This window comes from Crassostrea angulata, chromosome 2, assembly GCF_025612915.1.
Source record: "Crassostrea angulata isolate pt1a10 chromosome 2, ASM2561291v2, whole genome shotgun sequence".
NCBI classification, from domain to species: Eukaryota; Metazoa; Mollusca; class Bivalvia; order Ostreida; family Ostreidae; genus Magallana; species Magallana angulata.
The window spans coordinates 49,964,505-49,978,463 of record NC_069112.1 but is presented as its reverse complement, the minus strand read 5'-3'; the positions used below and the strand labels follow the sequence as shown (position 1 = coordinate 49,978,463).

At 33.5% G+C, this 13,959-nt stretch overlaps 1 protein-coding gene across 2 annotated transcripts; it reads right to left on the bottom strand.

Annotated features, from left to right (window-relative positions):
• Positions 1 to 590: 590 nt before the first annotated feature.
• LOC128171319 (acidic leucine-rich nuclear phosphoprotein 32 family member A-like) lies at positions 591 to 7,634 on the bottom strand. 2 transcript variants are annotated; one of them, XM_052837093.1, is made up of 8 exons: positions 7,472 to 7,634; positions 5,556 to 5,699; positions 5,263 to 5,382; positions 4,808 to 4,964; positions 4,657 to 4,716; positions 3,204 to 3,295; positions 1,750 to 1,810; positions 591 to 1,634 (listed from the first exon to the last, which is right to left on the bottom strand). In XM_052837093.1, the coding sequence occupies exons 1-8, from the start codon at positions 7,529 to 7,531 to the stop codon at positions 1,561 to 1,563; spliced, it is 768 nt and encodes a 255-aa protein (XP_052693053.1). In that variant the 5' UTR covers positions 7,532 to 7,634; the 3' UTR covers positions 591 to 1,560. The 2 variants fall into 2 exon arrangements, with proteins under 2 accessions (XP_052693053.1, XP_052693052.1); XM_052837092.1 differs by having other exon boundaries at positions 3,168 to 3,295; positions 7,472 to 7,632.
• Between the last annotated feature and the right edge of the window lie 6,325 nt (positions 7,635 to 13,959).

Sequence of the window (13,959 nt, the reverse complement as noted above, 5' to 3'; positions counted from 1 at the left end):
ATCATTTTTAATTCAAGTCAGGATCAAGAGTCGCTATTTTATTTTTTGCAATGTCGCTACCTTCATGTCATAAGTATCATAAGACGCATCAATTTATGCAAGTCTGGTGAAGTTGGGACTTAGATAAGGCTATCAAGGGGCACCTGCTTCAAAAGCCTTAACCTCTTCCCCAATATCTGAAATTCATGGCCCCGATTCAGCATCAAAGTCTTTCAAGTCCATAAGTAGGTTCAAATTTGGTGAAGTTAGGACAAGTAAAACTTAGATACAGGACCTGCAACAAAAACTTTTACCAGGTCCGGACGCCTACGCCATAGCATCCCCCCCCCCCCTACTTTGTCTCAGTGAGCTAAAAGTGGTACTTGCACAAGCATGCGCTTGATGTTTCAAAGTCAAAACACCATGCCTGGCTACACTTCATAGCTGCATTATCAGTGCCATCTTTCCTTACACCGTTTAGGCAGGTAGAGTTGACTTAAAATGCACCCTAATGCAAAACTTTAAACCCCGGATGCTGACGCAGAGGCTGTAGCATGAACTGTCCTGACTTTTTGAATAGTAAAGGTAAAATAATTAAGGGAGACAAGTCCTGTCAATATAAAAACCTTTAATTTTTCTCAAAGGAGCAAGAGTTACTCCTCTTGTTGTGCTATACATATAATGATGTCATTTACAATGAACTACCAGTTTTAATGAAATGATATACAAAATTTACATAAAAATACATTCTCTTCAATCAATGCTACTCTCGCTATCAGTGCTGATTTGATGAACAATTGTAGGCAGTGTATTCCATAGATATGAAGACATGAAAAAAAATATAATTCAAACATACAAAATAAAGTTTTCCAATACCTGACTATCCTTCCAAATAAGACAATTTTCAATTAATAATTGTTTTTCCTTAATACCAACATGCAAAATTCTCGAAACAAAAATTGCTTTCCAAATATGGTTCATATTACATGAAAGAAAAACAGCAATACATGTAATAACTGTTATAAAATCTTGTCTTTTAAATAGTCTGTCAATTAAATTTTACATCCACTTAATTGTAATCATTTTCATAATGCAAACAGGGTTTTAAAAAATCAGCACTTAAAAACTCTTCCACTCAATGACCTGTTAACCTTTGAGGTGTCAAATATGAACATGAGACATAAATAGATTCATTTGCATTCCAGCGATGTCAAGAGGTTCCATTTAGAATTTCCATTAGAATTGAGGACTCTGGTTGAGATGTCCCGGCAGTAGTTCTTTATGTGATGGGTCAGAGCTGCTCCTGCTTGTTCGGCTTTATGTTCAGGGGCCAGCCAGTGCGCGAGTGATGAGAGAGATGAGAACTAGTGCACTCGCGGCAGAGATATGAGAATGAGTGTACTGGCGTCAGAGAGATGAGAACGAGAACGAGTGTACTCGCGGCAGAATGGAATTGTCAGTGTAATGGTGGAAGTGCTGCAACCTGAGCTATCATCATCAGTCAACAAACAACATGGTTTCATCGGTAACTGTACAAATTTACATGGATTTACACAGAAGGTGGGGGATGGGGCCCTTGGATCAGTCATCCCCTTCCTCCTCGTCCTCGTGTTTTCTCTTGGTCCCACGCTGAGCATCATCATCCTCCTCTTCTTCTGAAAAACACAACACACTCATTAATCTCGGACATTAAGTGTGTGTTAAGACATCAAACAAAATAAGCAACGATACAACACAAGAGATTTCCTAGGATAACAGATAAATACATACCTTCCTCCTCATCTTCGTTCTCTCCATCAACAGGATCAAAGTCTTCTCCCTCAGAGTCCTCCTGTAATACACACAGTTGGTTAGACTAATTACTTACACAGACGTATCATTGTGTCCACTACTAAACTACTATAGCAGTACATGAAAGACATCACTCTCTCTCTCTTTTAAATATTTTACCCAAAAAAAACTCTCTCCCTTTAACTTCACATACATTGCTCTAATTGCAATATTTCACTGAACAATGAATTTTATTTTATTTTGTTGAATTTCTAATCATTGTGCAAGCATATTGATTTTAATTTTAGCAGTGACTATTGTAATTACTTAGTAATCTCTGAAATTGATCTCTAGCTTTTAGCTTCAAAATAGATCTGTCAAACATTCATAGTTTTGCCGTTTTTAAAAAAAAATATTAATTGTCTATTCAAAACATCCAGGTTTTGGAGATGAAGTTTCAAGTACAATAACCACTGTTACTTGTGAAAATAAAAATCATCACTTACAAAAATATACAACAATCAGACAAATTAAATGTATTAATAAATAGACATATATTCTGAAAATTCAAGTCAGAAGTACTACTGTAAATTACTATCATGAGAGTCCATCTGATATGAACAGAGCATACAGGGAGGTAATTTTAACATTGTATTTACCGGTGATTTGAACATATTTTATTGTGTAAGTAACACAAAAGGATCGGAAACAAGTTCTTGCAACTTACAAGTTCCTCTCCTAATGATAATACATACAATATATACAATTGTCATAGTACATGTAATATTACATGTTACTTATAGTTATTGACTTTATAATAATTAAATTCATAGACATACATTTACAAAGTAATTGCAAATATATAGTAGATAACGTTAATGTACAGTATAGAAAGCAAAAGCAAAAAGGAATTTAATTATTAAATCTTCCAGACTCATTAATAAACTTTTGAACTGCTGAAAAAATAAAGCAGTTTGTATTGTAAGACAAATTGTCACTACCCCAAAGAAGCAAATGTGAGTTAATTAAAATTGTTTCATCAAGCCTATTAAAAAGTAATTCAAAAAGATTGTATTTACCGGTAATATGCACACCCAATAGGACAAAAGGAGGAATAGGGAGAGGGGACCTAGAGCCCCTTACAAAAGTTCAGCAAGTTACATGAGAGAATTCCCTGTTAGGTCCAAATGACCACCCATATGAAACCTCCAAGAATTGCAAGTATTTTGACATGCTTTACGGAAGACCTGTGTCATTAAAGATTTTAATCACTGCTTAACACTCAAAAATAAAAACTTTGTATGAAAATTTAAAAATTTTCAGAAACTGTATTTGTACTGTATGCTCTGCTCATGATGAAATAGGGACAGAAATACAAGTAGAGACAAAATTGGTGGCCTTTTTGTGTGATAACTAACTTCAATGTCTTCCTTCTGGAGATAGTCTAGACCAACCTCTTCATCTACACCATCTTCATCTTCCTCATCATCATACTCTTCTTCATCTTCATCTCCTTCCTCGTCATCATCATCATCATCGTCATCGTCTACAACACCATACCTCTAGACTTTAGTACTCCAGACTCAAGACTTATCTTTTAAGTTTTACACAATGCATACATAAATCTTTGACAAAAGTTATGTTTATAGATGTTAAAATCAGAGTTGGGGTCAATTACTTTGAAAAGTAATTAATTACTTTCAAATACATTGACAATTTTATCAATTACTTGCAATTACAATTACATTGATTTTTTAAAATGTAATTAATTACTCTCAATTACTTTGATGAATGTAATTAATTACATTTCAAATACTTTAGTTTTATTTTTATCTTGAGAACATATACATATATTAACAGCATTAAGATATACAGAGCTTTATGTACGGTTATGTTTTTAAAGGTTGTATAGTTCAGCTCAGATCAGATTTCTTGAAAATTTCTAGAAAAATTTTCTTTAATAATTCATGAAGTACCATTGAGTTCATTTTTGATTCTGAATAATATTTTCTCTATAGTGAATTAATTTTTATTCACATATTAAAACGTTGTTTATTCAGAAAGTACAACTTTCGGAAGTGCAGCATATCAGTATATAAATAATAATTGCTATAATTCACAAGAATGAGATATTTTGACTCCCTTAAGTCTAAAATCAATTGGGGTTCTTGGGTATTAGAGGAGTTCACACATCCACAAAATTAGATCTTTACCTATTGCCCTGGGCAATGTGTTATGCTGTATAAACATATGAAACATTATGGGACATTTAATTATTGTATAAACAAAAGTCCATGCCAAACATGTTTAAGTTCTATTTATCATTATAAGACACCTTTTTTATATTTTAAACTTGGGAAAAAAAAGTAATTGAGATGTAATTGAAAAGTAATTCAAAATACACAATATTTTTGGAATGTATTTAGATACATTCAATTACTTGTAATTGAAGACAGACTCAATTACAAATTACTTTCAAATACTTTGTAAAATGTAATTAATTACACTCAATTACAAATACTTTTTTCAATTACCCCATCCCTGGAACTTAAAATTGTAAATAAAATTTAAAGGGATATAATATTTGAATTTCATGTCTTTCAGTTTTCTTTAAATTCTACAAGGCAAAGCAATGTAAATATTAAGTTTGAACATGATTTTAGGCCTAGGAACTCCAATCTAAGACAATAAATATTCAGGCTAAACACATTGTGTTAATATTTCTTATTTGACTGAAGGAAGGCCATATAAAAGATGAGATTCTTTCGAACTTTCAAATTCATCCCATTCCATCAGCCTAATTATTTTTTCCGTATAGCTCAACTACAAAACAAAGTCATTTGTTCTTGAGATTAGCCAAAACAGCATCATGACACTCAAGATGACAAACAGATCAGATTCCCCTACCATCATTGTCTGGGTCCTCTTCATCGTCGTCATCATCTTCATTCTCAGACCCATCTTCTCCTTAAAGTAAAACATTTGAAAATCATACAATCAGAAAAGTTTAATAGACATATGGTATGTTTATAATTCTGTCCCCTTCTGTTCCACTCACCATCTTCCTCGTCCTCGTCAGCCTCCTTGTCATTCTTGTCAAAGCCGTCCAGATATTTCAGGTTTGGTAGGAGTTCAAACACCTGTTCTCTGTAATCGTCCAACTGGGTAACTTCACAGTTAAAGAGGTCAAGGTGCTTCAATTCACTGAAGTTTTTCTGGTAAAAAAAAAACAAAACTTTTAACAGATAAATTTATAAGAAAGCTCAGGAACGATAACAAATTTCTACAGAGATTTATAATGGGAAATGTTGACATCTTTTCTCCATTGGGAAGTATTTCGGACACCTCGCACAATTGTTAATGTTATCATCTAGGGTATATTTGTGCTGTTTCCAGAAAACTTAATTCTTTTTACTTATAGCATTGTATTGAAACCGGACAAGGGCTTTTGAGGTTAGAAATCTTGGGATTTTTTTTTTAAGTATAATACCAAATGAACATTCTACTACATACCAATGGTTCAAGGGTGTCAATTTCTTTGATTTTATTTCCACTAAGGCTAAGGTGAGTGAGGTTGGGACAGCCTTGTAGGTTTTGTAGTCCAGATTGGATTCGATTATCACTAAGTTCTAACTGTGAAAATAATAATAATCAATTTTTAAAAAATATTATTAAAACAATTGTTTTATTCTCTTTAAGCCCCTTTCAACTTAATTGATACAGTTTATATATCTCAAAAGTAAGTGACATTTCATGAATTCAGATGCGAGTACTTTCTTTTCCTTAATAAAGCAAATTGATCTCACCTTTTGTAACTTTGGTAAGCTAGGAAATCCCTTTAATGAAGTTAATCCAACATTTATTAGGCTAAGTGACTCTAATTCTGAAAACTCTTCTGTTAACCCATCTATTGAAGGCGCACGACAACTGTCCAGGTTCAGTTCCAGTATCTGAAAATACACGTACACGTGGATTTGTTATTATTTTTATGCACTACTTTTCACTAAGCGTACGAATACAAATTATTTGCATAATATTGATCACGTCTCCAGGTGGTTGTGAACATTCATCCTAAAATTAATTGAACTTAAATGAAAATAAATAAGAGCTTTTTGAATCAATGCCAGAGAGCATGTTTATTTGAAAGCATTTTTGCCTATATTCATTACGCAAAGACAACTTCTATCTGTAAAACGGCTTGAACATTTGATACAGGATCTACTTTCTTGGTAGCGTATGTATACATCAAAGTTAATGCTGAACAAAGGCTAGAATGCCAATGTCCGCCATACTGTTCACAACGCCACGTAAAAACTCGTGACTGAACTCCGATTTGATCACCTAAAAATCGCGTTCAAAAGCTTGGTAAGTTTCTAAAATGATAGAATATTACAAATCCGTGAAAAAGACATACACCAAGCGGTAAATGAATGTATAACTTGTGGAATTTTATAAACAAAAATCTTGCTTTCCAAATATTCAAAATGGCGTCTGTAAGCTGACAGCAAAATCGTTCTAAAAATAGTTCCGGAATTAAATTCAGTAAAAATTACATTAAATGCATTTTTTATTTTATATGAAAATATAAATGTATGAGTTCAGTTGTTTTTAAACAATACTTCCACTACAGATTAATTTAATGATGAATGATTTCCCATTTTGTTTATGGTGACGCGTTAATTCTGATGGTGCATGTCTGCAAATCTAGGTCAAACACATCGCATTAAAGCACTGCGAATAAAAACTTCTAAAATCTATTTCATTTGAACAAAACATTTCGATCTTTCAAATTCCTACAGTAAAATGCATTTAAATAAGGTTATTCGCAGCTAACTTTAGGAAAGTAAAAAAAATCATTTAGCGTCGTAATGGCTGCCTTTATCGGGTACAACCAACCTGGCCTGACGCCGAGTGAAGTTGATCAAGTCGAGATTCAGTTTATCGTGGAGGCGCTCATGCTGGAGATGCTTTATTGTGTGTCAAAACGATGGAAGAGTTATTTTCAAAGTGAAAATAATGTGTAACTGAGTGAACATTTGGATTTCTTATAATAAAGTACATCAGTGCATCCAACATGGCGAATGATTGGTTTGTGTTGTGTTATTCGACAATGCATATGACCACAAGAAGGACCCCCCTTGTCTCGCATCAAGCATGGGAAAGTGACAATCATTTTGCTAACAACTGTCATTTCATACTGCATTCAAAAGTCTTTTTTCGTATTTTGGAGAGTATCATTTTTCAAATTTTTGTGCAGTAAGACATGATGCTTTCTTTAATTTTCAGTCTATACAAATGTGTTAAAATGTCAAAAAAATGTAACAGGTTGCAGTTAATCTGTTATCAAAATGTAATAGTACGGCTCAGTCTAACTCCTGATATCATACATAAAACACACAATTTGAAAGCTTTCAATTTGCTGGACATGACAGGGGCGCCATATTTGACTTCAAATCCCCTTGTTGTCTTGAACCTTAAATTGATTTGAATAATGAAAGAAAGTATCGACAATGATAAAATCGGGTACAGAATCGTAGAAAAATGCTTACTGCACACAATAATGTACATTTCTAACAGTAGTTACATAAATGCAAGTTGAAATTAGAAAAAATCACTTCCCCTCTTGACCAAGTAAAGCACATGTTCCCCTGACCATGTATGTAAACAGAGACCACACGGCTTTTTCGAGCTAAATGACAACAGGGATACATTAAAAACTTACCTCTGAAGGTTTTCTCCCCCTCTTCTCCAACTCGATCCGCTTAGCCATTTCCATAGACATGGTGAAAGTAATAAATGTGTTAGCACTACCTTACTATATTATCTGTATCGAGATTGAATACAATGTTGAACGTCGTACACTGCGCGGGCTGAGCAATTGTTCTCTAGAGGGTATAGCGGTATTGGTGCATTGCGCGGACCCCAAACATGTGAACTGCTAATGAATATTCATATCGATGGTGGAATCCAGCCAATGAAATAAATGAATTGTCTGATGTAATTTTGATAAACAACCTCGTCATTTTTTTTAAAGTTTCAAATTTTACGCGTTTAGTACATTGACTGACACAATATTACACTGTAAAATGCATGTATATTACAAAAAATAATGCCCCATCTTAGATCTATAAATCCGACGTATGTGGAAAAAAATTTATCACAATATACATCCTAAATTCATATAAATATACAACGTATAAATATTAGGAAATCTTATAAGATATTTAAAAAGGTTAAATTTTCAATCAGATAAATTGATATATTCTGACATTTTGAAAATAATCATTATCTTATAAATTCATTCATCCTGAATTTTTAAGAACATATTGCCAATATGTAGCTTTTTTTTTTTTGTAAAACTGTATCGTATTATTTAGGAATTGAATATGGAAAATCTGGTTGTTTTGGTTTTTTTTTTTTTTGCAGCAAATGAAATATTTATTGATAATTCTTTGAAAGAAAACCACTTTGTGTGTGTGATTTTTTAATTAACCCTTTCAGTTAATTTTTCTGACTTTCCTTTTGTATATGATTGCAATATAAAAGGCTACAGAAGTCAAGGAATGTCATTCATATACTATGTAATTGTTTAAGTCTTAGGTAACAAAAAAACTACGGATTATATATCGGAAAAATAAATCAACGAAGAGGGATATAAAGCCAGGCACGTAGCATAACTTTTTCTCTCGAGAACAAATCATATAATATAAAAAATGAATTATCATGGAGTCCCCCCCCCCACTTTTTTGTGAGTATGTAAAAAAAAAAATTGGAATGAAAATAAGGAAGTGAATAGTGAAATTGAAGTTACAGATACTAGCCCCCCCCCCCCCGGGTTTAGGATTTTGAAGATTTTGGAAAGTTGGGTTTTTTTTTTTTTTTTTTTTGCTTGTCAAGATTTTTTGGATGAGTCTGCCCCTCCCCCCACTTTCAAATTTCAAAAACGATGCTACGTGTCTGAAAGCTACCATATTTTTAAGGGCCGGTCCTCCATTGACCACTGAACTGGTGCATATATGCATTTATTTATAAATATTGTTAATTGACTATTTGCACTGTATTAAACTGGAATGGTGAAATTTGAAAAATTCCTTTTATTGAAAATGAGATGAACTATTATGTAAAGTTGTGGTCATAACAAATGGGGAGTGGGGGGGGGGGGGGTCAACCGTTATGGTTGATTACAGGTATACCATATCTTTAAAAAGCTAGGAAATGCGAACGATCTCTTGATATGTTATTTCAGTGCCGATTAAACACGAAACAATTAAGTGATTGGAAAAAAAGTACACACAAACACTTAATTGTATTTATTGATTCGGCTTCATCTTCTCCAGAACCACTGGACCAATTAAAATCGAACTTGGCACAAAGCGTCCTGGGAAGGGCTTTGGAATTTATTCAAATGAAGAACCATGCAGGTCCCCATTTAAAGGGGAGACTGTTTAGAGTTATTGAAAATTTATTAGTATTTTTAAAAAAAATCTTCTACTCAAAAACCTTTTGGCCAGAAGAGCTCAGGTACTGTAGATTCAAATCACCACCACAGGGATATAAATTTGGCCCACAATGTGGGGGGGGGGTGAGTATACATTTAGTACCTGTAGAGAAAAACTCTTAAAAATCGTCTTTCTAAGAAAAAACATTTAGCCATGAAATTTGTAACTTGTGTGGACACATCCACAGAAGATTCAGGTTTTTTTTTTAAATCATGAATCCAGGAGGAAGGGTTGGGCCACAGTAGAAGTCAATTTTTACACAGGAATGTATACATACTTTTAAAATCTGCTCAAAAATCATTTTAACCGGAAAATCTGTTACTTGAGTTGAGGCATCCTCAGTTAGTGTAGATTCAATTTATTTCGATCAAGAGTCCCGGGGGTAGAGTGGGCCACCATGGGGGTCAAATTTTTACAAAGGAATATATAGAAAACAAGCTCTAATAATCCTCTTAAAAACTTATCAGCCAGAAAAGTTGGATTTTGTGTGGAAGCATCCTCAGGTAGTGAAGATTCAATTTTATTTAAATCATGATTCCAGGGGATAGGGTGGGCAACAACGTGGGGGGGGGGGGGTCACATTTTTACATAGGTATATATAGAGAAAATTCTTTAAAAAACATTTGGATAGAAAATCAGCCACTTGTATGGAAGCATCATCAGGTAGTGTAGAAATTAGTGTTCAAACCACGATCCCAGAGAGTAGGGTGGGGCTGTAATGCGGGGGGGGGGGGGGGGGGGCGAATCTTTACAAAGGAACATAGAGAGAAAAATCCTTTAAAATCTTCGCTTTCAAAAACTGAAGCATAAAAAGGAGCTTAATATTTGTAATATTTATAATATTTAACAAAGGAATATGTGGAGAAATTTAAACAAACAAGAACTGCTCTACTTAGTTGTCTAGATGTTTTCTATTTGATGCTCGAAAAACGGTCTAAAGCTTTCTGATCAGTTATGGCTTTTGTTGCTCGGGTGAGCTATGTGGCTCCGCCTCTTGTTGTAATTTATTGGGGGAGGGGGGGGGGGGTATTTATTAACAACAATAAAAACGTCATTTATTATACAGGATAGCACAATTAGTTTACAAACTATTTCACATTGAGGTCCTAATAACGCATTTACTGATTGATCTTACAAAATCATGTATTAATATGAGTTAAACTATGTGTCATATTTTTTTTTACATATATTACGTCAGATAAGCACAATGCCACTATAATAAACAATTGCTTATTTATTTACTTACTGATCTGAGAATGGTGATAAAAGTAAGTATACTTTTTTTTGTACCTGAGTTGGTAGGCACATTTTATTTCTAGTACTTTTTATAAAGAGGAACCATTAATTAATGAAACAAATGAATACTGGCTATTAAAAAACCGTTCATGTGGAAATATTTCTGTCTCTATATATTTGTTCATTAACAAGTGGTCACTGATGTTCTATTACAGGTAACAGATAGATGTATTAACGTACACATTTTGTACACATTGTGTAGTTAACTTGTACTCATTTTGTACACATTGTGTAGTTAACTTGTAACACTGTGCCGGATAATTATGCCAGTGTCAAGGTGGCATTTTTGCACCCGTCTAAGCTGCATATATCGAAAAATTCAAATATGCCACATGATAGATCATTGCTGAAAGAGTTAACAACCACCTTTGTTATGATCGTAACTCACCTGTCACGTGAGATATTTACCTTTCAAAAATGAATTCCTACAGGAAAATAATTTTTCCCATAGGAAAAACAATATTCCTACAGGAAATTTGAAATTTCCTATCGGAATACAAGAACTTTCTACAGGAGTTTCAATACCAACAGGATTAATTTGATTAAATCCGATAGGATATATTAGTTTCCTATAGGAAAACTGCTAGTCTGAATCAAATTCCCACAGGAAATACCATTCTCCTACAGGAAATATTATTCCTCTAGGATTTTTAGAAAATCCTGTAGGATTGTCAATATTTCCTGTAGGAGAATCATTTCTCCTATGGGAATTATAATTTTCCTATGGGATATTAATTTTTAAAGGTAAATATCTCACCTGTCAGGTGTAACATACCAAATACAAAAGAGGTTATATACTTTCTAGACAATGGTCTATCATATTGTATGTATGAATTTTTCCGAAACTGCCTCTTAAGCGGGTGCAAAAATGCCTCCTTGGCACTGGCATAATTATCCGGCACAGTGTTTTGTACACATTTTGTACATATTGTGTAGTTAACTTGTACAGATTTTGTACACATTGTGTAGTTAACTTGTACAGATACACTGATTGAAATCTAGCTATCAACTCCTGTAACAGGTTATTTTTAATATTAATTGTCAATTTGAAATGTTTCTATAACCGCCATGACAAAACCTTATCACGATCAAACTTCCAACTTAGTTAATTTTCCCCGCGTATATAAATATACGCATCCTTCGCAACGAAGATGCCTTCGCCTTGATATTTCTGTATTTGCCGGAGTTCAGTTCATAACTGACATGAATTAGAACATACATGTACCTAATACAGATGGTATTTTTACTGTATGATAACAATTGCTTATAACGTACCCTATACTTATAAAGTCTACCATTTCGTGGTCTATTGAAACTTAGCTATGATATTTACATAAAAAAATCCGACGTGTTTCATACATGGCGATGAAATGACCCTACCACAATCTATATCCTGAGAACTCCATGGACTTGCACAGGCTGACCTTAGACCTCCAGAAGTTGTACAGTAGTAACCATGGTTATCTTCATATATATGGAACAATCGACTGCTCCTTCTATGCAACATGCTGGTAGAAAATAACGGTAATTAACGGGGTGTTTTTTTTTTAATTCTTTTTTATTGATGATAATGAAAAGATTAAAAGAGATAAATGTCAAAATAAAATGTTTTTAGCTAGCTTCAGTCAACGAGCTTCATGGACATCGACCAGTCTTACATCATTACATGCATGAAAATAAATGACATGTTTTTGAAACAGAGAGAGAGAAATAGCTTAATCTTTAAAGTTCATTCAAATAGTATCGTTACAAAAAAAGGAGGGGGGGGGGGGGGGTATACAGATAAAGGTCTTTAATATTTGTGCATGGTATCTTACTTTGATTTAACTATGATTTTTAACACGGACCCGTAATTTTTTTGTCGGGTGGGGTGGGGTAGGGTTAAAAACTTCTTTTATATATGTAAGTTTTATAAATATGCCTGTTTGAAACAGAGAGAGAGAGAGAGAGAGAGAGAGAGAGAGAGAGAGAGAGAGAGAGAGAGAGAGAGAGAGAGAGAGAGAGAGAGGGGGGGGGGTTGCAGGTTCCCTCCTCTTCCACCCCCAAATATACATGTCTTGAGTTTTATCCACTATAATTTCTGACTCTATTATGTGAATAATGTGTCGTGATTTCGATATCATTTTAAATAAGATATTTACATATCTAAAATTACACACTACACGTGGAGAAGAAAACAATTTTGGATGATAGATAATGTATTGAATCCTCTCTGTTTAAGACAAACTGATACAGTAATCTAATATCGGTCATTTGAAAAAAAATGTATTTATAACTCTAGGCATTTGAACTAGCGACCGGGGTCTGCAAAATCAAATTTATATACTTAAACGGCCATCTGAGAGAATCGTAGCGATAAACAGTACATGTATAGTGATGTACATAGATATACACTGTACATGAACATGAAATAAGTTCAAACATTCCAATAACTCTCAAATTGACAAATACCTGCCCACAGTGAAGAAATTAAATGTATAAAACACAGAGAAATTCCATATATTTACATATTTGACCTTTTTATTATTTGCATGTGAAAAATTTGTTTGTCATTTATTGAGAGGGCTATACAAATACTATAGAACTTGTGTCCAAACCCCATTGTAATTATATTACAAGTTCAAACCAATCACACCATTAACACTAGACTACGTACACTTTAAATTCAAAAATGGTCTTATCAATATGTTTGGTCCTAGAGAATGGCTGATATTTGTGCGTTAAACCTCAAATAAAGAAGAAAATGTCTATACGTATATCGCATAGCCCCCTAACTCCGTCACTACCCTAACTCCGTCACTTTCGGGAAACTCCTCGCCGTTTGAAATCAAGTACGATTATGACGTCATTTTTTACATGTCAAAAATCTTTAATCAAATGTCAACAATTTGCAACGGTTAAATTTAAGAATATGTCAAAAAATAACAGAATTAAACCATGTTCATTTTATGCACCATTAATTGTGTAAAATCAGCTAAAACTTTTTCACGGGTGCACTAAAATATCGATATTTCTGACATGCGGGCCCATTCGATCATTTACGGTGGTCAGCCATTTTTAGAGAGGCCAAGATGAAACATTTCACATGTAATACATTTTTGATTAAGGTAATTAATACATTTTTTTCAGACCGCAATAGCCTTTATGCACTACTCTTGATGGTAACGTCAAATCGCTCATGCAGATACTTTTGCCTTATACAGGGTATATAGACACATCCGGTATATCGCTATTTAGAATGTGCTACATTTCTAAAAATGTAATAAATAAATAATTTAATAAGTAATATATTAATTAATGATATAAAATATTTGAAATATATAAGGACATAAATCAAACGGCATCCATAAATTCTGAAAAGGCCATTGTGATTGTTGTTACATGGACCCATTTTTTATTCTGGCGATCATTTCAT